The following is a 23,973-nucleotide window of genomic DNA, read 5'->3' as shown; positions in this document are numbered from 1 at the left end:
AGTCCAAAAATGGAATTCAAAACTTGCGTGGCGATGCATGAACAAGAGTTTTGAAAGGCTGAAATGCCCATTTACACCCGAATACATAGTCTTTTCAATGGAACCGGTCGCACAAATGCACCTCAACAAGCCCAATGTGAACGAAGCATAAGCGTCCAATCTCCTCCTGTTTTAGTGAGGTCATTCAAAAGCTTTAAGCTACGTTTACATCGTATTTCGCAACACACGTTCAAGCGACCACTTCCAATGACAAGTCTATGTAAATGCACCTGGCTTTTACGTTTAAAACTCTCATATCCACCCATAGCTATGCTAGTTTCTACGATGTTTTTGTGCTCTACGTACAGAACGCGCATCCAGTGAGCACACGTGGCAAGTTAAACCAGGTTGAGCTTTGACCAATCAGGGACATGGATTTGGTAGTGACGTATAGACGGCGTCTCTTTTTATTCACGGAAGTGCCAACCCCTTGAAAATTGATTTTTCTTTCTTTATGTCTTTATTTCTTGGAGAAATTAACAATCGTGATTTACACCTGGCTGGAAGTGTATGACACCAAGTCTTTCATATATTTTGGAATAGGGCTGTGAAAGAAAAAGCCTGGAGGTTTCACGAGATTTGCTCCACTTTGACATTTTGCACCAATCCTCTTCCAACTGTAGGTGGTGGACATGTGCTAGTAAACAGTAGAAAAAGAAGCCCCTCCATGCTTGTCTCGTGTGAACACCACATGCTAAACACTCGTTCAAGATTTTGCCACAATCTAGAACATGCCTAAACACACATTTCTGGTGCAAAGGTGTGAATGTAGCATTACATGGTTGATGCTGCCTCCCTGCATCCAAAACATCTAATATCCTCCCACAGCATAAGAGCTCAGCAAAGGAAAAAACAAAACCACAGTTGTATTTTCATTTGGGATTGATTTAAGAAGAATAAAGCTTTAATATATTCCTCCTCTTTAATTCCATCCTATTAATTTACCATATTTTGGCTTTACAGCATTTACTTTTGCAGCACATTCCTACAAGGCCAAGAGGTAATCAGAGCATCCTACACCAGAATGACTCTGCAGGATTTCTTCGACGCTCCCTGCGTCCCCACACTCCAGCCCACAGACTGACTCACTGCTTTCTGGCTCGGGCCCAGTCTGTCTCAACTCTCCCTCTCCTTCCATCCCTCCGCTCTCCAACTGCCTGTGATATGATATGAATGGAGGCTGACACTTTCTGCAGTACTGCTTTCACCCATCAACTCCAACTCTGATCGAGGAGAAGAGGGGAGAAAGGGAAAAGCAAGGGAGAGAAAGATCTGTTTAGAATATTGGAATAGGCCCCCAGGATGATGGGCAGCCTATATGTCAGAGTGGATTCTTAGTCAGCCAGGTCATGACAATCAAGAGCAGTCGGACTAACACAGCATCATTCGACAGCTTCAGTATGAGCATCATATTAAAAGATTTTTAAAAAAAACAATAGCATAAAGCATAAATGTGCTTCTTAAAGTACCACTCTGATCATCTTTTGATCAATTTCCAAAGTTTTCCCAGTATATTTGGAATTATGATTGTGCCACTTTTAGCCAAAATGTTAAGTACAAAAAAAAAACATGACGACAAAGTAGCTGTGCATTTTCTTACGATAAAGCAAATTAAACACTGTGAATAACAGGGACATCTATTGTGTAATTACTGCACAACTTTTACCAATAACAATTTAACAACTAATTTTTACTTAAAAAACTTAACAGTTAATTAAATCCTTGAACTCACTATTTCAAAACAAACGCCTATATTTGTTTTTGCAAAAAATGTATTTTCATTCAAACTGTTTTTCATCACAGCAAAAAGCGATTCTAAAATAAATCAATATATATCTAATCAAATGCATTGAACAGAAATATCAACCTCCAAGTGACAAAAACACCCCCTTAACATTGAGCGCAAATCCAAGCAAGGGCGCAAAGGAGAATTGACCGTGCAAGATCCCGGCACAGTTAGGATTGCAGGCATGCAGTTGTAAAATGTGGGGTGGCTGGGTTAGAATTGCGCCTTCGTGGTTGTAAGCTCGCTCAGTTGTCCTTACGCCCAGTTTATGGCAGAGATAAAACGCCATACTGCAGCACACGCAGTCACATCAAGTGTTGCATTAAGCGACACAATCCTGAAAATGTATTATGGAACATGGATCATAAAACAAAACAAGGATGCACATCATAGGCTGAAGCACAGCAGCTTCGCAACAACAAAATATAACATCAATAATCAGAAAAATATTTTTTATTTATTTTTTTTTACTTCCTGGATCTTTACTGCATCTGTGCTGCATGACATATCCTGTGTCTGGTATTGGTGTTCATCACCAGATACGCATCAGATGATGCAATGCCCTGCAACACAACTGCTCTTTTGTCAAACGTAATCTTTGTACTGCAGCAAGCTTTGTCACCTGCAAAAAAATGTAAAAAATATCACCTGGGCTGCATTTTGAATTCTTGAATCCTTCAAGTTTCTTTCCACGTAAAATAACTTTTTTTTTTCTTTTTTCTCCCTTTCTGAGTCGAACTTTCTTCTCTCGTCACCCCGTCTCAAAAATGTCAAGCAAGTTTGCGGTCTCCCTTTTCCATCATGACATCTCACAGCACTAACCCGACTCTTCTTCCAGAGCTGTGACTCCAGGTCATTGCTTTCAAAATGCTTACTAAATGTCAGAGGCGGTCAAGCTCTTCCTCAAGAACACAATCCGCCTTAAAAGCTGCTGCTGGCCACCTGTCCATCACATCAGCTTGGTCTTAGATGAACGCTTCAGACATTTAACCCGTTCGCAATTTTTGGCCATGACAAATCACTGGCAAGTGATATGATTGGCACTGATGGGTAGTCGGTACGTTTGTGATCAGAAAAGACAGTGGATGTCAACTTCCTTGAGGTGAGGTGATTCTGCTCTTGCCTGTCAACTTTAGCAGTGTTTTTGAAAAAATAAAACTGTGAAGATTAGTTTCTTTTTGTGTGTTTGTTTTAACAATGTCAAAAGAAAGTTGTGTTTGTATAGGAACTTTTTGATTGGATGGAAGGGAACAGAGGTGCAAATTGAATTCCAAACAGTTGCAAAGCTGCAGTAAAACAGACTCCTGGTGACAAATTATGTCTCTATTGAAACTTATTTAGTAACTTTGCCAATATTTTGGACTTTGTATTCCATTATGTCCATGCTTTATATAACATGTTTTGATAAACGTCTCTGAATGTTACTATTTTTCTAGCTTCTTTTTATAAAAAAAAGTTTTTCTTTTTTTTCCAAAAGTCAGGCTATAAACTAAGAATAAAAGATATTTAGTTTAAAATACCTTAATTTCTTTTTTCTATTTAAGGCCACAGACTGAATCAATATTAGACAATATTTTATAGACTGTCCTAAAGCGGGTGCCTGATTTTTTTAGCTTCCACTTTGCCTTAACTTTTGAGAGTAAAGTTTATATTTATTCTTCGTAAAATGTCAGCAGCTGGTTTAAACTTTATTCATACACTGGATTTTGTGTAGGAACCATTGTAATATTGTTTAAATTTTACTTTACCCATAACTGTCAAAGGGAAAATATATAAAATATATTAATAAATAAAAGAAAAAAATCGGACACCAACTTCAGACTTTTAAGGCGTGATCGATAAATACAAATAAAAAGAAGAACTGTCACTAAAACTGGTATTTTCTAAATATAATACTAAATTTGAATCCATCGCGAATTTATTAGCAGCCTCCTTGTGACATTCGACTGTACTTTGCTGTAAATTACGCATTAATATTATGGTCTGCAAGAACAACTGTCGCAAAAATATCCATATTTGGAGTAAAAGCTCCTTTTTGACATTTTAATGCAGCTTTCCTTTATTTTTACAGGAAACTTCCGAAATGTTGGCAATTTGGGGGTTTCTAATTAGCGGTTAACTTCGCCTCTTTGAGAAAGTAGTGGATGGATTTTGAAAATGTGACAGAGCATGTCGAGTTTTCCAAAATAAGACTTCCTTTAGAATCAGATTGTAAATAAAACTGGAAAAATATCACCCAATATACCCAGTATTTTTCACCCATTTAAATTGTTTTTCATTAAAATTGCAATTCTTAAAGACTGTAGATTTAATATACCGGTAGTTGTCCTTTAATGTGCAAAATGTCCCAAAATAGCACCAACGGGCTTCCTTACATTTAAAATATTAAAGAAAATCAGTAACTGCACATATATGCATTCATGTCACATTAGGCTAAAAATACTTCTCAATGAGTTAATTGTAGAAAAGTTTGGTGGAACTGACATCTTTGCTAAGTTTGGACACACCACCAAGTTCACACAAAGCTTTAGCGCTACAGTCAGAAAAAAAAAGTGACAACTACAAAGCTGTGCTTTTTCAGAGTGACGAGAAAAAAAGTGTTTTCTTTTCTGGTCTTTGCAAAGATGCACACAAGAATTCTGGAGCTATAATTAAGCAGAGTAAGTAGCAAAATTGAAGAAAAAAAACATTCAAGTTTTTAGATATGAGATCATGTAGAATTTAAAAAAAAATCCTACTTTTGAGATTTAGTTGATTTAGTCAAATCCTTTTCATTTTAACAATTTCACGTGCTGATTTTAAATCCATCAGCCAAAGCCACATATTAGATGTGATTTGACAAAGTGTAATTTTTGTTTCCTACAACACATGATTCTAAATCTATGAGTTTTAAGGTGTGATGGATGCAGCAAACATGACATTTCTACTCAAATTTTGGTTTAACTACTAAATTCAATGAATAAGTAGAGAAAAATAATGCAGTAATTACCAATACAAATGAGATCTGAGTTAGAATGTTGCACGCAATTTATGGACAGCTTGTGTGAGTGCAACCTTTCAGAATAAAGCATCTGTTTGGACAGGCTCACGTCTGAGCCCCCGAGGCGGGAAATCCTCAAAGGCAGAAGAAGTGACCCAGATAAACTGTGTTCAAAGAGCAACAAAAAAAGAGGAGGCCTTTGCCTCCATTACCTTCAGCGCAGTTTTCCAGGTGACAAACACATTTGCCACCTGAACTGTTGTCTCTTTGCATACTGAATGAGCACAAGCGCTCCCAACTGACAGCAGCGTCAAGTGTCGACGCCGCTCAGGGAGCGGAAGCGTGTCGAACCGCAACCAAGAGGGGTCAGAGTTTGAGATTAAAGAGATTACCTCTCTCTGTTGAACTTCAGGGAGTGGAGGATAGCCGGTCTCTTCTGCCTCAGGTTCCACAGGTGGACGCTGTCGTCAGCCAGCGCGCTCACCAGCGCCCCCTGTCGAAGAGGAATCAAAAGATTTTTTTTATTTGTTAAAAAATTATTCATTTAATATAAAATGATATCCACAGATAAAACTATGACAGACGTTTTACACTTCCTGTGAACGTGACATTTCGAGTCACAGCGTTCTGCGGCAGCTTTCTCCAAGGTAATGATAATTCATTAAAGCACTGAATCTGTGCGTCCGTCTCCTAAAGGCTTGCTTTCAGCCACTGACTCAGTCACAAGGTTGATGACATATATGTGCACACGCACACACAGCTCCACATACTGCATTACTCAAGCATGACTGCAAATTAAGTTGTGAAAAATCTATAATTAAAGAAAAAAATGAAATACGATTCATTTGTTTTACTGTAGCTTCACCTCTATAAATAAAGTTTTTTTAATTCAAATTTTTATTATACATAAGTAATAGTCCGAACAGCTACTTTTAAAGGTGGGATCGTAGTCTTATTTCGATAAGTGAAAAGAAGACTACTAAAATGTGACAATACAGATATTTAAACCCAGTTTAAGACATTTAATTTGAAATTCTCCGACATTTACTTCAAATTATAAAATATTTCTTGTTTATAAAACTGGCTTAGACCAGGCCTCAGACCAGTCACAAGCACATACACACACATGCACTCACACACTGAAGGAGGAGGGTTTGGGGAAGAGACAGAGGGAGCTATAATTGTGTGCCTTGTCTAGGCTACCCCACCTTGGTGGGACACAGCCTTGGTAAATAAAAAAGATAAAAAAATAAAAAAATGACGTGCAAATTAATTGCAGTTTCTTACTTTTTACATTCGAATTTTACAATGAAAAACGCAACATGCATTGAATTTTCTCATTTCAAAATAGAAGTAAGCAGTCATTGAGTGCCACACAGCTGTAAAGACTTTGCCAGTGCAGCGCTGATAGATGCAAGGAGTTTCAGAAATCAGGACATTTCTTTACAAGTACAGACGTTTATAGTCCTTCAAATCTAAAGAAATGCACATAAAGATGTAGAACTTACACATATTGAGTGTAAAACATATTCAGGATAAGCGCCTGAGAGCTTTTGTGTTCTTACCTCATTGATGAGAAACTGTAGTTGAATGACGGCGGAGCCGCTCTCATGCTGACAGTAACACTCCACACCAGGACGCCCAAACCTGAAGGAGCCAGTTAAGGAATGTGCTTTTCTGCATTTCTGTGTACGGCTGGCTGTTTCAAAAGCTGTCTATACACTGGAACTTACAGCTTATTTATTGTGCAAAAAAAAAAGCATTATTATTAACACTGTGGGCTACACATTGAAGCAAACGTCTGACACGCTTAAATCACCTGTAATGACCTCCACTTGTGCAGTCTGCTTTATTGACCAAGCGGGCCTCTTCCGTTTTTACACAGCAACTTCATTTCCTGATTCAGTCTATCATAAATTTCCTCTTTAAGCACCAGAACATCATCACTGACCCCAAAAATGTACTCTGTGGCTCTCATCATGGAGATGCTAACAGCGCTTTAAAAACTCCAAACCAGAGGCTCTGCAGAGAGGATGGGGAGTGGTGAAATCCTCATCATCCTGCATCATTTCAGCCTGGAGTACATTACCGTCGCAGATTTAGGTAGACTCCTCGTAAAATCTCATTAAAGATGAGGTCCTCAGACAGCAAAACATACTTAGAGTAGTCAAAAAGGCTGCAAAACTGGTACTTTTGTGCAACAATATGAAACAAATACTTGGTGTTGTGATTGCAAAACTGTTAGAAGTTGTGGACAAAAATATTTGCCACCAATCAAAACATTCTCCCACCCTAGCTGCCCCCCCTACCCCTGACACCCTGGTTAGAGCTGCATGCAACAATTCTTTTGTTTAAAAATCAGATGTTTCAAAATGGCGGCTTTTCTGTTGTATTTATCTCCATAGCAATCATTTCATTTTCTGGTCACCAGGCAGAAATGAACAGTCCTTAGTAATTTTTAGAAGAATTGGGAAAAGTAAATTTTGGGATTTCCTTGGCAACAGATGTTTTTATTAGCCACACCCATATTCCTAATATGTTCATATCGTATGTCATATTTTTTGTTTAGCTTGAGCTGGAGATTTATTTGATACCATTTTACAACATTCTAATAAGAAGTATGCAGGCAACAGGGGAACGCCACTTTTGCGAGCTTTCCACGTTAACGCCGTTCAAACCTTTTTTCCCCAAGAATCTTCCCATTGATACTCGAGGAATTATGGGGCAATGGATCGAAATCCTAAGGAAGAATTTGAATTTATAAAAGCTACTAAAGGTGATTTTAAAAAACTGAAAACAATTCAAGACGGTGACCTCTTCCCAAGGTCAAAGGTCGACAAAACTTCAATTGTGGTTGAAGACTTAGCCTGGTGGCGTGTGCATGAATTTTTATGAAGATCAAACAAAAGTTTCTTTTCCCATATTGTGCAAAATTGTGAAAATCACCAGATTTTTGTGGTTTTTTAAGTATGTGGCAGGGAGGACATTTTCACTCAAACACTCAGTAAGAAAGAAAAGTTGCGAAAATAATCAGCCTAGGACTGCTGCGGGACATGACCAGTTTATCTTATTAAACAGAGACTGAGCCACGATGCTCTGTGGGTGAAATACGCAGAGATCGGGTAATGCTGCTCTGATTGAAAACTTTAAAACTTGAAAAGCAGCCCGACTGTCACAGAAAGGCAAAAAGCTTCATCAGCGCGCACTAAATCCCCCCGACTCCCTGTGGGTGAGACACGAGGATCCCAATGTTTCTGCACTTGACCTAGAATGCCACTTATCCTCCAGGACGCTCCCCTGGGTAAGCTGGTGTCAGCTTGGAGTGGGACAGTAATGTCTATTTAAGCTGAATATGCAGGTTAGGAGGAGAGAAGAATATTTTTATAGCAAAGTAAGAATTTCAGAAAAGACATGGGAGGAAATCCACTTTTTTGTTCGACTTGAGTTAATATCTATTTCATCTTTTAGATGCAGATATGGAAAAATGTTTAAATGCCACAGCTTTCGATGATAACAGTAAATTCAACTATAAAATATTTAGAAATGTTCAAAAAAGTAGGTTAGATTAAGATCTTACCTGCATTTTGAGCAGAATGTGAACCATAAGCTTGTTCTCAAAATATATATACATCTTGAATATGCAGGTTTAATGCCAATAAAAACTGATGCAAATTAATTTTTCATCCATGACATAAAAGTATTTCTATATTTGTTGTGTGTGAACCTGCGGCACTAGCTTGCTCTTTAAATATGCAGTACCAAAACAGCATTTCCCATAAGAACTTTGATCCTCCGGCTTGATTTTACACCATAAAGAAAAATAACTTTGTTTCTGATATTTGACATGGTCCAACATTTACAGAATATTCATAGGATGGAGAAAAGAAATGCTAGGAATTATGGAAATGGACTGTTTCTGTTATGACGTGAGCTTTTTGAAATTCTTAATTTATATAAAGTTACATTTATTTTGTGTAATTATCAGTTCATACAACTAATTTGATTTATCATTATTTTTTTAAAGACCCACTCTGATAAAAATTGTGTTTTGGTTTTTTTTTTACACGTTTTTGTGGCACATGTTCTTGATGCAGGACATGTATAAAGAAAATGTAGATTTAAATTGCAATTTTGGGTATATATCCCGTCAAATCAAAAACAATGCAGCTGAAAAAAGATTGCAGTTGTAATGTCACAAGTACAACCTGCCAGCAACGGGGAGGGGCTGCTCAGCCCCACCCACAACTCAGAGGAGAACCTTTAATGCAGAAACTGTGTTAGAAAACAATGTTGTTGTTTTTTTGTGTTTGTTTGTTTGTTTTGGCCAAAAACGGCATAATGATTATTAAAGACCACTGGGAAATATTTTAAAATAAATCCAAATATGATCAGAAAACGGACAACAATACGATTGTTATTATAGAAAGCAGCAAGCAAGGAAGGTGTGACCTAGGACCATCTGTCCCCTACCCCCGTTGCCAAGGGTGCGGGCCCCTTGGCAACGGCGGCCTTGTCCCCTGGGTGCCGGCTTCCTGGGCCCGGCGGTGCTCTCTCCGCGCGGTGGGGGGGTTCACATTACACCTGAGCCGGGGGTGTTCGTGTCCCTGGGGGGTGGGTCCTGGTCCTTGCCCCTGAGCGCTGGGCCCCGCCAAATTTCCAACTGTGGCCGAGCCTGGTCGGGCCATATTTACAACACCCCTTGTGGGCCCCCTTTTTTCCCCGGGGTTCCCCCCTCCTGGGCGGGGGCGGCGGTCCCCGGCCTTGCTCCTCCCTGGACCAACCGTGGGCTGGGTGGGTGGCTGCCTGGAGTGCGGAGCGGGTCTCCCTTGGGGGGTCCTGGCTCGTACATGGGGTTGGGGCGGGGGGATGCCCGGAACTCCTGGGTGGTGATGGGGTGCTCGTCTGGGGCTGTGGGCGTCCTTCTCCGGTGGGGCCCTGCGTTGGGCTCTCCCGGCGCGGCAGGGGGGCTGCTCTCCTGGTTGGGCTGGGGCGGCGTTCTTTTTCCCTCCTCTTTTTCACGTTCCACCATCCATTTTAGAAGAACATAAACACTCACCTGAGCACAGGTGTTAGCTCACCTTTGCACTAACAGTTTGCATGATTGAAATATTTCACACTAGTTGGTTTTAAGGCATAAGGATGCGTGTGAACACTATCTGTTTTGTGTGCATGTCGACATGTGGGCATTTTTGCAGCTAACAGGTGTGTTGATAACATTCGAGTGTGTGGACAGGCCCGCCCTTTTTGTACTACATTTGAACCTTACCGTAATGATAAACAACCAGTAAACTTGTTGCTTTATGCTGCTTCATGGTCTTATCCCCCCTCCCCTCCCATTATCACCCTCCCTTTTTCTTCCCTTCTTTCCTTTTCCGTCCGGTCCAACACCCAAAATTTTCAAACATGGTTGAAATTAATAAAGTTTGGCCTCAATTACAAAAGGGGTTTATTCAGACATACCTCTGGTTTGTCTGAAAATTAATAACCCATATTGTTAAAGTAAAATATGTCCAACACAAGAGGCCCTCAGCTCTCATCTGCCTGCCCAGCTGTTGGACAGAACAAGTTAGAAAAAAAAAAAGAAAAAAAATTGAAAGCAGTGTTTGTGTTGTGTCAAATGTTTTGAGACTTATTATTCATTTACACTTGAAACCTTTGTGAAATGAATTAAGAATTCAGTATATGCACAAAAACTAACAGATTCCAAAATCCTGGATTTTTTACTCCAAACCATAGAAAAAGACAATAAATCCTGTTGTAAAATCAACATAAACTCTTGTGGCAAATTGTTGACAAAAATTAAAGTAATATTTAATAAGGGGATGAGGGAAGAAATCTGCAAAAGTGAAAGGAATTTAACATCAGAGAAGTAAACATGGATAAACAGGACTGCTGAAACCGACTGCATTCTCAACAGAGCAAGTGAAAAAAGCATTTGAGCCAAAAGTAAGTAAATAAAATCCATCCTGAGATTCTCTGGGACATAAGGGATCTCTCCTTGCAAAAATCTCTTTCATCTCAGCTGTCAATTTGTTCTGGGATTTTTAACAAACATGACCCAGAGTTACTCTGAAGTGCCTCATCGCTATCCACATGGGGCCGGCCTTGTAGGAAATGTATCACAGTTGCTGACAAGAGAGTTCTCCGTTCGTCTCAAGCCAACCGAGGTCTCAATCTCAAGCCCTCCTCTCGCCACGCGGTGGTAACTCTGAATGCGGACAGACTGACTGACCGCAGGCAGCAATAGCAGCACGACAGGAGGACTGGGAGCCAAAGCAGAAATTGGGTCAGCTTCACGTCTCGTCAAGTCAGATGAAATTTTCCCAGCTATTCTGGAAGTCAAAGTTGACTGATAATTCACTTTCATACAGCTCTTTTATCTATTTCAGTCAAAGCCACAGGCAACTTTTTTGACAAATAAAGGTGAGTCAGCGGGCATCTGGCAAAGTAAAGCTCCTGGAGAGCCAGATGAAGAAAACAGACCGCGGCTTTTATGAATACATGGGATCCAGGAATAGCATTGGACAAAAAATGCAACAAACCAAGGGAGCTTGTGTGCCACGTGAGCAAAACGATGGATTCTTCAAACATGTCAAGACTGTACATGTCTACTAGGAAAAAAGAAAAACTGAAGGAAATGAAGCCAACGCTGACAAGTCCTCAGAATATAACAAAAATAAAAACGACTGGTGATGAATGCACACAATGTGCAAAAGATCTGAAGAGACAGAATGAAGAGAGGAATGTGGGAGGAAGCAACTGTGAAGCAGAAAGGCAGCCTGGGAGCCAAAGCTGCTATGACGTTTGTCCTGAAGTGACGTCAAAGCCAGCCGCTCATACATCACCTCGCACGGAAAGGGGCGGGGCTACCACTTGGAAACAGGTCTGAACTGAGCTTGGACACAGAGACGAGGGTAGGAGAGGAAGGAGAGAAGATAAGAGAGAGTGTGGGGGTGGCATAAAAAGGGATTATTAAAGAAATCAAAAACAAAACAAGCTATTTCTCATTTGACTGCGATTTCAGAATCCCACCATAACCCCAGTCTGCTTTAGAAATCATTCCAGAGTATAATCTGCAGACGCAAAATAAAAATAAAGAAGAAAAAAGAAATCACATACAAGTATAACACTGGATTTACACAGGCCCGTCTACGGTGCATCTCCCTTGCATTGCATGGGGTGTCTGTCTTACAACCATCAGTTGGTTTACATTGTCTCCATACCATCTCCAGTGTGTCCCCCCTCCGCCCTGGCTCCCAGAGTGGTTTGTCCTGACACATGATCGCGTGGTAAGTCACAACTTTTTAAAAGTTTTAAAATTAAAAGTACAACTGGACCGGTTACTTGTTTCTCAAGCTTTTTGCCACAAAATTGATGTGTTGGAAATAGAACTTGTCCGTAAAGCATGCGTTGTGGAGGGACGGACGTCATACCTAGACATTCTGATTGATTAACGAACATTCTATTTTTTGTGTCATCACAATGGAGAAGCAGACAGACAAAATATGCGACCAAAAACGGACATTTCAGTTTAATGTAATAGATAACAATAATAGACTGAATTTATACACGATTTACTACCATAAGTGTATTTAGATTCATGAAACATAAGAATTGAATAAGTAGCGTAAAAAACGTGCTAACAAGTCAACTATATTCTTTATATCATTTTTAACCACTAAAACCACTGAATTCTTCGTTGTCTTTGTTGCTTTTGAACAACTCAGCCGATGCGGAGATGCACGTCTTTTAGTAACAAATACCAATATGCACACCTACAGTGCCCTCTAGCTGTTGATAGTTGGAAAATAACAAAAACATGAGCCTTTTAAATATTTTTAATCTCATATAAGTAGAACCCGAGTATAAGCTGCACCCCCAGCCAAATATGCAAAAAAAAAAAAGAATACCTGCCAATTATACCCTGAAACATACAGTACTCTCTTTTATACACCTTTTTTTGCCCTGTACTGAACCAATGACTTTTTTGATGCCACACCCACACTCACCATCAACATTCATAAAAAGTATTTTATCCAAGACTCCATCAGATATCAGTTTATATTCTTGCATGTCCCTCTAAATGTAGGCCTATAACAATATGGAGTGAATGGAATTGTAACAATGAGAGGACTGCACAAGGACTTAAGTCAACTAATGAGAGTTCGCTTAAAACCCCAGGGCAGCACTGTTGCCGTGGACTGCAGTAGAAACAAGTCATAAACTGGATGGACAGCACAAAGCAGGCTCCTGGAAAACACAATAAAGCAAGAAAATACAGAAATGTAACATTAAAATGTACTCCTTAAACAAGATCTATTGATAAGCCGCAAGGCATAGACTCGTGTCCTACGAACAAAGAGGATAAACTGTATGTTCTGTAGTAAGATTAGTCTGTTTCTGTTTGCTTTAAGAAAAACCAGATGTTTGAAATAAAAGAAAAAAAAGCCCATTTACCCCTCTCCCTTTCTATAAATACACAGTTGAGATAGTTTCCAAATTATGATTTATTTATTTTTTTAGTGACGGTTATATCAGTAACTATAAACCCAGCAGTCTCCAGAAATATGTTGTCTTCTCCACAAGTTTGAGTAATTACACACAAGTGCCGTTAAGAAGCCCTGTGACTTATCTGTGTTGTTTAGTTCACCGTCTCCCTTCACCTACCAGCTCATTCAGACACTGGTGTGTAGATGACAAAAGAGAGCAGGTATACATTCAAACTACTAACTCTTACAAGTAAAACATGGAACTATCACAACAACAGGGTTAAAAAAAGTAGCTAAAAATGCAATTCATTAGTTTATGCTCGTTTATCCTCCACCCCCTCTTCTGACACTGATTTATTATGTAGGAAAACAATTAAACCTAGTTGGGTTCAGTATTTGTCGCCTCACCTTGGAAAACATTGTGACGTGCACTTAAGCAAACACATATTATGCCCTCAATATCTATTAATCTTGTTCCCCGAATTCATTTAGAAGACTCCCTTGATAATGGTCATTCGTTAAACGGAACGGTTCAACACTGCAGTGATCACTCACGTGAAAAAATAAATAAATAACGTTTATTTTGACAGGCTGCAGATAAAGGACAGGCACCTAAAGCTGCCTTCAGGCTCCATTGCTTGGAAAATAATTTGAAGTGTTACCTGATTTTAATTCTGTACAATTTTAATCTTGCATTATTACTTTTTTAATTATATAAATTGTAAACCAACTCTAATGGCTACTGTCATTTATGCCTCTTTCTGACATGATCCGTTTTGGGTGAAGCTCCGCCCCACTTATTCGTGGTCTTTTCTTATTGCCTCATTATTGTAACCAATGTTGTCAGTGGAAAGACGCACCAGCAGGAAAATATTAGCAAACACACAGGAAGACATTATGCATTATGTAAAAGCGAGTTGTGCGAACTGTGGAAGCTTCTGACATACCATATTTTTTGTACTATATGGTTCAATTGAACGGCTTATATTTTTTTATAAACGACACTTTGGATAATAGTCTGGAGCGCCTTATATTAGAATGGTCTCAAAGCGATTTTGAGAGGTGAACTGCTATTTGTCAAAATGTTGGTTTGTTGTTTTACAAATTGAAAACTAGATTGGGTGCTATTTTAATTACGCTAATAGGGCTGCTAACATGCAGCAGTGTCGCACACTTTTTTTATTTTTTATTTTTTTTCACAAGTTACTAACAAGGTTGGGAGTTGGCGCAGTCACAATAATTTTTTTTTTTTGGCAGTATCAATTTGTTTGTTTTTACTTGTTGCAAAAATAATATAGAGTATGTTGTAAATACAATATATGGCTAACGTGTAGCATGTCACAAACAAGTTCTAAGTTATTGGAAAACCCAGTTAGTTTTGTTGCAAATCAAGCTACTGACTAATGTATTTTAATCACAAACTAATCCTTTCACATTGCAAAAACAAAAGACATGTTTCTATGAAAGAAAAACAAACTGCATCCACTGCCACTTAGTACAACTACATCTGGAAACAAGTAACTCTGCATACTTTCAAAAATGCATATTAACTTAAAAAAATTGACAAAAACTTTTCTATTGAGCCCATCAACAATTTTTTAGGTGAACTAAGCAACAAGCAAGCATCACAGGAACCATCACTATCCTATATTACCCTCATGTCAGAGCCACTGATAGCCTGCTACAGCCCCACGGCACCCACACAACCCCTCACCTTCACGCTTTGTTATGTATTTTGTTAGTTAATGCTTGTTAAATTTACTAAATATGTTGTGCATGCTAAAATCAATCCTGGTCTCCCACATTTCTTTGTTATGGTTAAGGTTCTTGGTAGAGCAAAAAAAAAAGTTTCATGGTCATACGTGGGGTAAACACAAGGTTTAAGCACAATATCTAAATCTAAGAAAAACATGGTAGGTGTTCTAACAAAAACTATAGTAAAATCAATGCATATATGTGGGAAATGGCTCACTATTTAAAGTTAAGGATCTCAAACTTCTTGTTGGGGATCTTTTACCATTACAAGGTGAACCCACCTTCAAATTTGGGCTTGCAGTCTCGTGAGGTCAATCTGTGACTGCCACTACATTTTGCCATCCGATCTTTTCTAGCTCTTCAGGCTCCTTTGTCTAATGATGTCACTGTGTTCTTTGTTTGCCGAACACTACTGTATCCGTGTCGGTTGATAATAGAAAGCTTTGTCTTTTGAAACTCAACCCAACCAACTAACCCAGCCTTGTGGAAGAGTGTCCACCCTGTGACTGGAAGGCCGTGCATTCAAATCCAGGCATAGTCATACCAAAAAACAATTGACACTCAGCACTAACAGGTTGGAATAGGGGATTTGGGGATGGGTCAAAAGCAGAGAACAGATTTCACAGACTTAGGTGTATGACAGCTAATGGGACTAAATTTAATACATAGATCCTTATTTATTGTGGCAGCAACTTGGTCTATGTAGCAAATGCACATTATTTTCCTGGAAAATCTAAGGGCCAACGTCCAAAAGCTTTTAACTGAGGTAGAGCCATTTGTGAAAGGACCCAGCCTCAATTAGTCTGTGTTTAAGGTTCACTTCTGTGCTTTGATGCCAGTTCTACCCATTTCTCTTGCTCTGTTCTCATTTCTGCTTGTTTTCTAGCCATTTTTCTGACAAAATGATGCATCTTTGCCATTTCTTCTTGGACATCGATTCTGATGCTTTCTGATCCACAGCCTTTTTTCCGATTGCACAGCCTGAGGTAACTGGACACTGGCTGTTGTTGTTGACAGCCTGGATCCTGGTCTTCAACCTTCTTAATCAAAGGTTTAGGCTGCTCATTGCTTGAAAATTTTAAAAGAACTACATGTGCCCAAGTCCTGCTACGCTCCCTTCTGCTATCGCATTACTGCATTACCCTATTACTGCCAATCCTACCTCCAGTTTACATCAAGCCTCCATCTAAAATTGTTCCTGTTAGTGTGAATGACTCATGCCTTATTCAAGGCATTCAACTCGATGGCATTCCTGCAGAGATGGCTGATGCTTGTTCCTAAGTTAGTATCCATACCACGGATTTGTCTGGCTCCCAGTGCAAAAGCATTTGTGGCGTTGCTTCATCGATCTAGTAGTTGTGATAGCATGTGCTTTACTATACTCCTCCATCTTAATGACCTATAAAAGGTCAGTGGATCTCAACTACAAGACAAAAATATACAGCTGGTGAAAAATTAGCCATAGCTGCCTTGTTTGTCTTTTTTATCCATTGGGGGAACAACATCCAACATTAAATCCCAACATTATCTGTTGATTGTAAATTACTGAAGCAGCATCTGACTAACCATTGTTTCCATTTAACTCAAAACCGACATCCTGTACATTCAGTTAGGTGGCACATCTGGGAAAAGGAGGAGGAAGATGGACCCCCCCCCCAAAAAAAAATGCTTTGAACGTTGATAAAGATCTATGGTGGGAAAGAGCAGCAGAAGGTGGGAGTGCAGAGGCAGCAGGGACGAAGTATAGTGGAGAGCGGCATAAACACTGAGTCAGCAAAAACGGCTTCTCTCCGATCCCTCTTGAAAAAGCATGAAAAGCATAATGTGAGATGTGTAAAAAGCCAAGCAGAGCTGGAAATGGAATGAGGCAGGAAGACAGAAGCAGGGAGGAAAAAAACAAGCGTGGCAGAGGAGATGGGATGAGTGCATCAGAGAGGGAGATGTGCCGTGAATGCAAAGCAGACATGTTTAGACCTTCATATTACTAAAATTGAAAACCACAGAGAACACGTTTAGTCTCTCAATTCACCAGACGTCTCATTAATCTTATTTCTGCAAGTGAGAAAAGCCAACCGCGAGAGTCCTGGTATTCTAGCCATTCATAGCCACTTGCCAGAGATAAACATCAGCTGTGACCTTCTTGATGTGATGTCCCAATCAAGGTCAAACACTGTGGATATAAAAAATGAAATGGGAAGCATTTAAAGCTCAGTGTCTTCCCCAAGGACACTTGGGAATCAAATGACAGACCCTTTTATCATCTCACTACTGCCCTAAATAATAGACTAAGTGGGTACTCCCTCAGTTATGTAGGACTTTGTATCTCACATCCAAAATGCTGCATCATCAAAAAAATTTAAAAAAACAAGCAAAACTGTTATTTTGACCAAATTTTTTGAGTCTGAGTTTCTCACAGGTTTGTGGGACAGCATTTCTTGGAGCAATATACGCCCTTTGAACTACCGTAACTCTTCTACCGTTTAAACAATTAGCATACCTCCAAAGAATTCTAATGTGGAGTCAAGCAGCTTTACACACATCAGTGCAAAGCTGCTTTTCTCTACATCAGAACCTGTTGGAAATACATTAATTGCAATAGACGGTTCCAGAGTAACAGTAATTCAAAGAACGTCAACACTGGAGCTAAAACTGTGACGTTAAAGACAGTTAGATGAACAGGATGTTTCAGGCCAGGCCTTTTTTTTTTTTTGTTTGATCTTGAATTTGAACAACAACCATGTAAAAAACGCATTTAACACAGTAAATCAACAGGACTAGGTCATACGATAGCTGAACCATGACAGCTGCTTGACTCCATAATTGATCCCTACCCATAATTGATCCCTACAGTCGCCAATCTGAGGGTGAAAATACACATCGACCTCAGATTTGATCCACTTGGCTCTTCCAGTTGTGAAAAATTGCCTAAGTACCGGTACAGACAATTTAGACAAGGGCAGGTTTGGAAAAGATTATAGACCTTTTTGTTATAGCACTTGCCTTGATAGCCATAACACGCTTTACCTCGGGGTCAGCTGGGTTTCCCTCTCAGATTGCCCAACATGCAGCTGCTCAGCTTTGGACCCAATCACACAGGCGAGAACACATCACTCTGGTCCTGGCAGGCCTTTACTGCCAACCTGTGCACTGAGGAGTAGATTTGAAAATGGTTTAACTTGTTTTTAAATGTCTGAATGGTGTAGCTCTGACCAATCAGACTTAATTTTCCTGTACTCTCCTTTGTGGCCTCAGCTGTTTTTCGCTGTTCCAAAACAATAAAAAGGGGGGAAGATAGATACAAAGACTTTTGTAACTGTGACTCACATTATGGAATGATTAATCTCTAAAAAATAAAAAATCCATTTTACTATTCATTATAAAAAACAGATTTTTTATTTTTTTCTCCGACATTTACGACCAAGAATTTTGGCATTTGTACTTTTGAAGCAATGTAATGCATGTAATAAATATGTGCAATAAATAAGCCAAGGTGCTCATATATTTCACTGTGGCTGTAGTCACAAAAAAAATTCCTGAGGGACTATATTTTCATTTTTGTTATTTATGAACTTGTTTAGAAAGGAGTTGGTTGGATTCATTCTCACTCGTAACATCCTCATCTTAAACGGCACTTATCAGCTGGGTGCAGGATCATTAGGCATTCAGAGTGAGTATTGGCTCAAGGACAAGAGCAAGGACAAAGCTCCTGTCAGGCTGCAGTTGAAATACATTTTTAAGCTTCTTATGTCATTTCATAAAAAAACCTATAATTTTAAACGTAGAAATAAGTCAGAAGTGTCAAAAGGACCCACATTTTTACATTAAACTTATAATTTGTTTGTGTTAAATGTGACTAATGTGTTACATGATATCCAGAATTATTTTAGTGGCTTTATATTCTTGCAAAATAATAACTTGTTGCCTAAATATTTGTTCACTTACATTCATGAGAAATTATCCCGACTACAGTTTACCATCTAGCTTTACTAACCAAAAAAAAAAAATGAAAACAGCTCTAGAGAAAGCTTTTATTTTGGCAGTTTAGGGGCTCCCGGAGTTTCTCTTCCACCTTTCGAGTGAATTTAGTTTACAGCTGTGCCCACACACAACGCTAATGTCCATCACCAATGGCTTGAGGGCGTTACAAGGGTGTGCCGACATTATAGGACCTCTAATAGAAGCTGGCACAGCATACGCCACACTGAGGACATTTCATTCCGAATACTGCACCAAACAGAAAACATCCAAATCTGATCGCGCTGTAAGACATCCACTAATTACACAGATCCGCAGATATACTTGCTTACTTAGCTACTCGCACAGTCATGTCAGGACACCCACGAAGACTGCATTATGTATACAAAGGCAGATTGCTTATTCTACTTCACTGGATTAAACAGAAGCACATATTTTCAGCTTATTCTGCAGTCTATTTCAAACAAGCCTTTGGTCATTTCTAGTTTTGTTTAAGTTTTCATCTTGACCTTCAGTTCTCTCTGACTCTTTCAGCTTGTTTGACGAAGCCACATTCGGCACAGTACACCGTTTCTTTTAAAGACATTTTTTATGCCATCATAGTGAAAACGGGGGGGGGGGGGGGGGGGGGGGGGGGAGGGTCAGCTGGATTGATCTGTCACCTCTGGAGCTTTGTGATCAGCTGGTGAGAATCGCTGTTATTTTTATTTTTCATAAAGCAGCCTGCAGCTTTAAAAAAAAAAGTTTTTTAAATAATTAAATCAATAAAATAACTTCATTTATACCAATTTTAATAAAATCAAAATTAGTCTCAATATTATAGACTTTATTTATTTATTTTTTACACATAGGGTCTTTAAAGAAGCATTTGCCACTGTCCCCAAACTGCAAAATGGCTTTCTCAAAACAGGTTTAAAAATAAAAAATACAAGATGTCCTTGTTACAAGTAAAACAAACATAGTAGAAATTGTCCTAGTAAGTTATCTGTAAAAAAAGATGTCTTGCCATTCTGGAAATTAGCTTTAAACACTCATATTTAGGTATATTCCTCAGATGATTGGAAAGATCATCTAAAATATGCATGCACTGCAAAAGAAATAAAATAAATAAATAAATAAAGTGCATTATCTTTAAGGTATGAACAATATACATGCTTTTAATTTTAAGCACTGCAACAGACCAAATGTCCTTATTTCTAGACGATAATCATCTTAAAATATAACTACAATCACACATTTGAGGATGAATTTGTCTTACAAAAACAAATGAATTGAGTCAAATGAAGTGTTCCAGTTTCCCTAAATCAAGAAAGTCTGGTTCCTAAAACATGTCCATTCACGCTTAAAAATGTTATGTAAAGTAGATTAAACCTATTTTTTTGAGATATGGATTAAAATAAGTTACAAGATCAAATGACCCAACACGGAATTTAAGATACCCTATATTAAAAGAAGACATTGGTGGGTTAGTTTTGTTTTATATTAAGTGTAATGAGATATTTACCCAAGAAACTAGACAAAAATACTTGGTGAGTTATGTGTTTTTGTGGAATAACTTTATTATTCCCCCATAGGCAATTCAGATAAACACTTCCTACTGTTGAGTGTAGCCACTCTGATATAAAAGTTTAGCTTTTTTGTTTTCCTTCCTGCTATAAAAGTTACTGAGCATTTCAATATGCATATTGGTTATTATAATGGAGAGAAATGTAAAAAAAATAAATAAATAAAATACTCATTCGAACACTAAAGAAGTTCAGGGGCACATCACTCTCAGAAGTAAGTGTTCATTTTGCAGCCATCACACAACTGTCCATATATGAAAAGTGGCTTGACTGTGCTACAGGCAGTGCTGTGGATTTGTTCGCTTTTTTTTTTTTGCCGCATCAATCATTCTGTCTCTTGGAGTGCAGCCATGCCAAGAAACTGAACTCTGGGATCACAATTTTTTTTTTTAATACAAGCTTAGACTCCATGTCCCTTGCTTTTCATGCAATAATTAAGTATTCATCTGCCAATCAATTAAGCTTGAACTGCTCCTATGAAATGGAGAAAGAAAATGCAAAACTGTTGGAGGAGGAGGAGGAAGAGGAGATGAGTTGAAAAATTCAAAAGCCAAATGGCTTCATATAAAGATAAAAGGGGATTTCAGATATCAACTTCTTAAGGACTCAGACAAGTTTGCCTCCTGCTTATACATAATTGATATCGGAAATGGGAGACAACATGTGCATTTAGATAGCTTCATGTATTACCTATTAAAAGTGGTAGTAAGAGACCCTTTTCATCAGAAAGTGACTCTCAAATTAAAGTTTTATATTTTCATCTCTGCAAAACCATGATAATATGGGCCGGAAAGTGATGGGAACTCTGAAACAACAAGAAATTCCTCGCAAAGCTCACTTTTCTAAAACTGTCCCCAAGCAATCAAGTGCACTGTACAATGTGGGAGCTATGCCGTTCCCTCATGCCTTTTTCATTTTCGCTATGGTCTGGACACAGACATATGCTCACCTACTGGCACTAATATCAAACAAACCTTCCCAAAAGATAGAACCTGCGGAGATTAGCCACAGTTGTCTTCTTGTGTTTTTTGTTTTTTGTTTTTTTATTGTGGAACCAGACGCTGCTTTTAAGGTGCCTTGGAGCGCAGAATAAAAACCAATCTGCATGCTTCCAACCATCCTGTGGCTGCAGCTCATAAACTGAAGGCCGTGAGGTTTCAACTGGTAAATGAGGTAAACACATTTCAATAAATGTTTAGTGCAGAAGAGAAATAAAACAAAAAACAGCATCGATTTGGTACTGACGATGGGGTTCTGCTCAGGACTTCCTGCTGGTAGGAGCGCTGTTGTGTCTGCTTTTGGCCTAATGAAACACCACTGGAACATTGTACAGCCCGTCATTATGTCAGAAGACGAGAGCGCCTGGCCAAGTGTCATAGAGCATATAAAATATTAATACCAGTGCTGTCCTTTGCTTTTTGACTAACACAAGGCAGAAGGTTCAATATTAATAGCACTTAAATTGAGAATTGTAGTGAACTGGCACTCTTCTCTAATTCAAAAGCTGCGTGCAAACACACACACACACACACAGAAGGCAGCAGGGTACATACGCAGTAGGAAAGGTGTCCTTCAATCGCAAGGTTCAAGTTTAAGGTTTCCTGTGTTGGTGACCATCTGTCATGGCAGCGTCCGAGCAAAAATTCCTAAGTGTTATGGCTTCATCAATCTGTGGATTTCAGCAGGACAAGCACAGCAATGATGGGCATTAATCATCTGCCCTTTATGATGATGATGATATCAAGTTTGAAATGGTTCACAAATGCTAGACATCAGGCAGGGACGATGCAAAAGACAACAAAGAACCGCTTTCAAAGATGAAAATGGTATTTTTTAACTTGTTCTTGTAGCATTTTTCTGATGATGGGGGGACAAATATACAGACAAATAAGGTTGAAATTGTGTTTGTTTGTTCAAATTGTTGTGACTCAAGAGGAGACGAAAAATTCTGTTTGAGAAAGATTGGAGTTGTAGAAAATACAGAGCTTCCTGCTCTGCTCCATTCTGCTGCAGACAAATAGATCCATGTACGTCTTTGTTTTCCTCATGGCATCTGGATCAAAACTGTACAGCTGGATAACTCTTATGTGGCTCGCAATTTTTTTGTTTGTTTTTTTTACGGTGGAAACATTAGGTTGGGGCTGTAAGGGCTGTAAGCTAGCGGAAGAGCATGTAAAAGTATGAATGACGGGAAGTGGGGTGGGCTTACTCCGCCGAAACTGTCTCAGCCACAATTCAGAGGTAAATTTCTAATAAACTCCTGTCGCTCTGAGAGACTAAGTTATTGAAAACGACAGCTTTTTTTTTTATTAATTTGGCTAAAAATTGCATAATTATAAATCAAAGACCAATGGAAAATCTTTGATTAGATGATTGCAGTGGGTCATTCAATTTTCCTATTTTCATGTCTACCTCTACTACTTGACCCAAAGTTCAAAAGTTCCATTGACCTCAATTACAGTTAGGTTATTAATAATGAAAATGATTAATTAAATAGATCTGAGTTTAGTAAAAAAAAAAAACAATGAAATTCAAATCAACAGACCACATTTTCTTTAATAAATACACATTTTTACAATAATTGTTCCTCTTTTTATTTGTTAAAATCACTACTTGTTTGAAGACTTATATTTATATTTCCACAAAAATCCCTTTTAAATATAAATTTGAAAATTAAAGACTGATTTCATGAATTGTGTCAGGTCTACATCATCACAGCACAGTTTACCATCCCACTTAGTCTGTAGCCCATAAAACGGAACAAATTTAAATGTTTGCCACAAAAATACAACTTTTAGTCTAACCAGAGAAAATCTCTCATTGTAATGATGCTGAGGAAAAATGGACACAGTAAGCCAAGCATCAACTTAATTCAATCATCTCTTGATTTATTTTTAAAGTGTTCCCAATGGTCTTTTTATTATGATTATGCTGTTTTAGGCCGAAATAAAAAAAACTGTCATTTTTTTGTATTTTCTGTGTCCTAACTGCAATCTTTTTCCAACTGCATTTTTTCCTGCATTTCATTCACAACTATTTAAATAAAGCAATACTCAGAAATGCTAATTTAAACTTAATTTTTTTTCAAAAAGTGCCAAAAGAAGATGTTGAAAACACCAAAAACACGGTTTTCATTGGAGTGGGTCTTGCAGGAATCGTTCAATTTTCAATGAAAAGGAAAATAAATTGATCTTTGAATGGATTCTTTCTTTTCTTTTCTGGGATAAATTTTTTTTAGATATTTTGTGTTAATTAACTCATGCTACCAAGGAAAAATATATTTGATGCGTTTAATGGGAACTTGAGGAGAAACACAACTCCATGTACAGCATGCATAGAATTATATATAAGCCTTATGAGTCACAAACCCATCTGTCCAACATA

The 23,973-nt window shown here is 38.5% G+C and overlaps 1 protein-coding gene across 5 annotated transcripts in view; it reads right to left on the bottom strand.

The window, feature by feature from the left end:
• The window catches only part of stxbp5a (syntaxin binding protein 5a (tomosyn)), a 107,736-nt gene that overhangs the window by 62,532 nt on the left and 21,231 nt on the right, over positions 1–23,973 (bottom strand). For all 5 annotated transcript variants that reach the window (XM_078942844.1, XM_078942845.1, XM_078942846.1 and 2 more), the window contains exons 3-4: positions 6,371–6,452; positions 5,198–5,298 (exon numbers count right to left, since the gene is read on the bottom strand). In XM_078942844.1, coding sequence (XP_078798970.1) covers positions 5,198–5,298; positions 6,371–6,452 — 183 coding nt within the window. The remainder of the gene's footprint in view (positions 1–5,197; positions 5,299–6,370; positions 6,453–23,973) is intronic.

The sequence above is a fragment of the Oryzias latipes genome, chromosome 24, assembly GCF_053564925.1.
Source record: "Oryzias latipes strain Hd-rR chromosome 24, Olatipes_Hd-rR_3.1".
In the NCBI taxonomy this organism is placed as follows: Eukaryota; Metazoa; Chordata; class Actinopteri; order Beloniformes; family Adrianichthyidae; genus Oryzias; species Oryzias latipes.
This window is presented reverse-complemented; position numbering and strand designations above follow the sequence as displayed.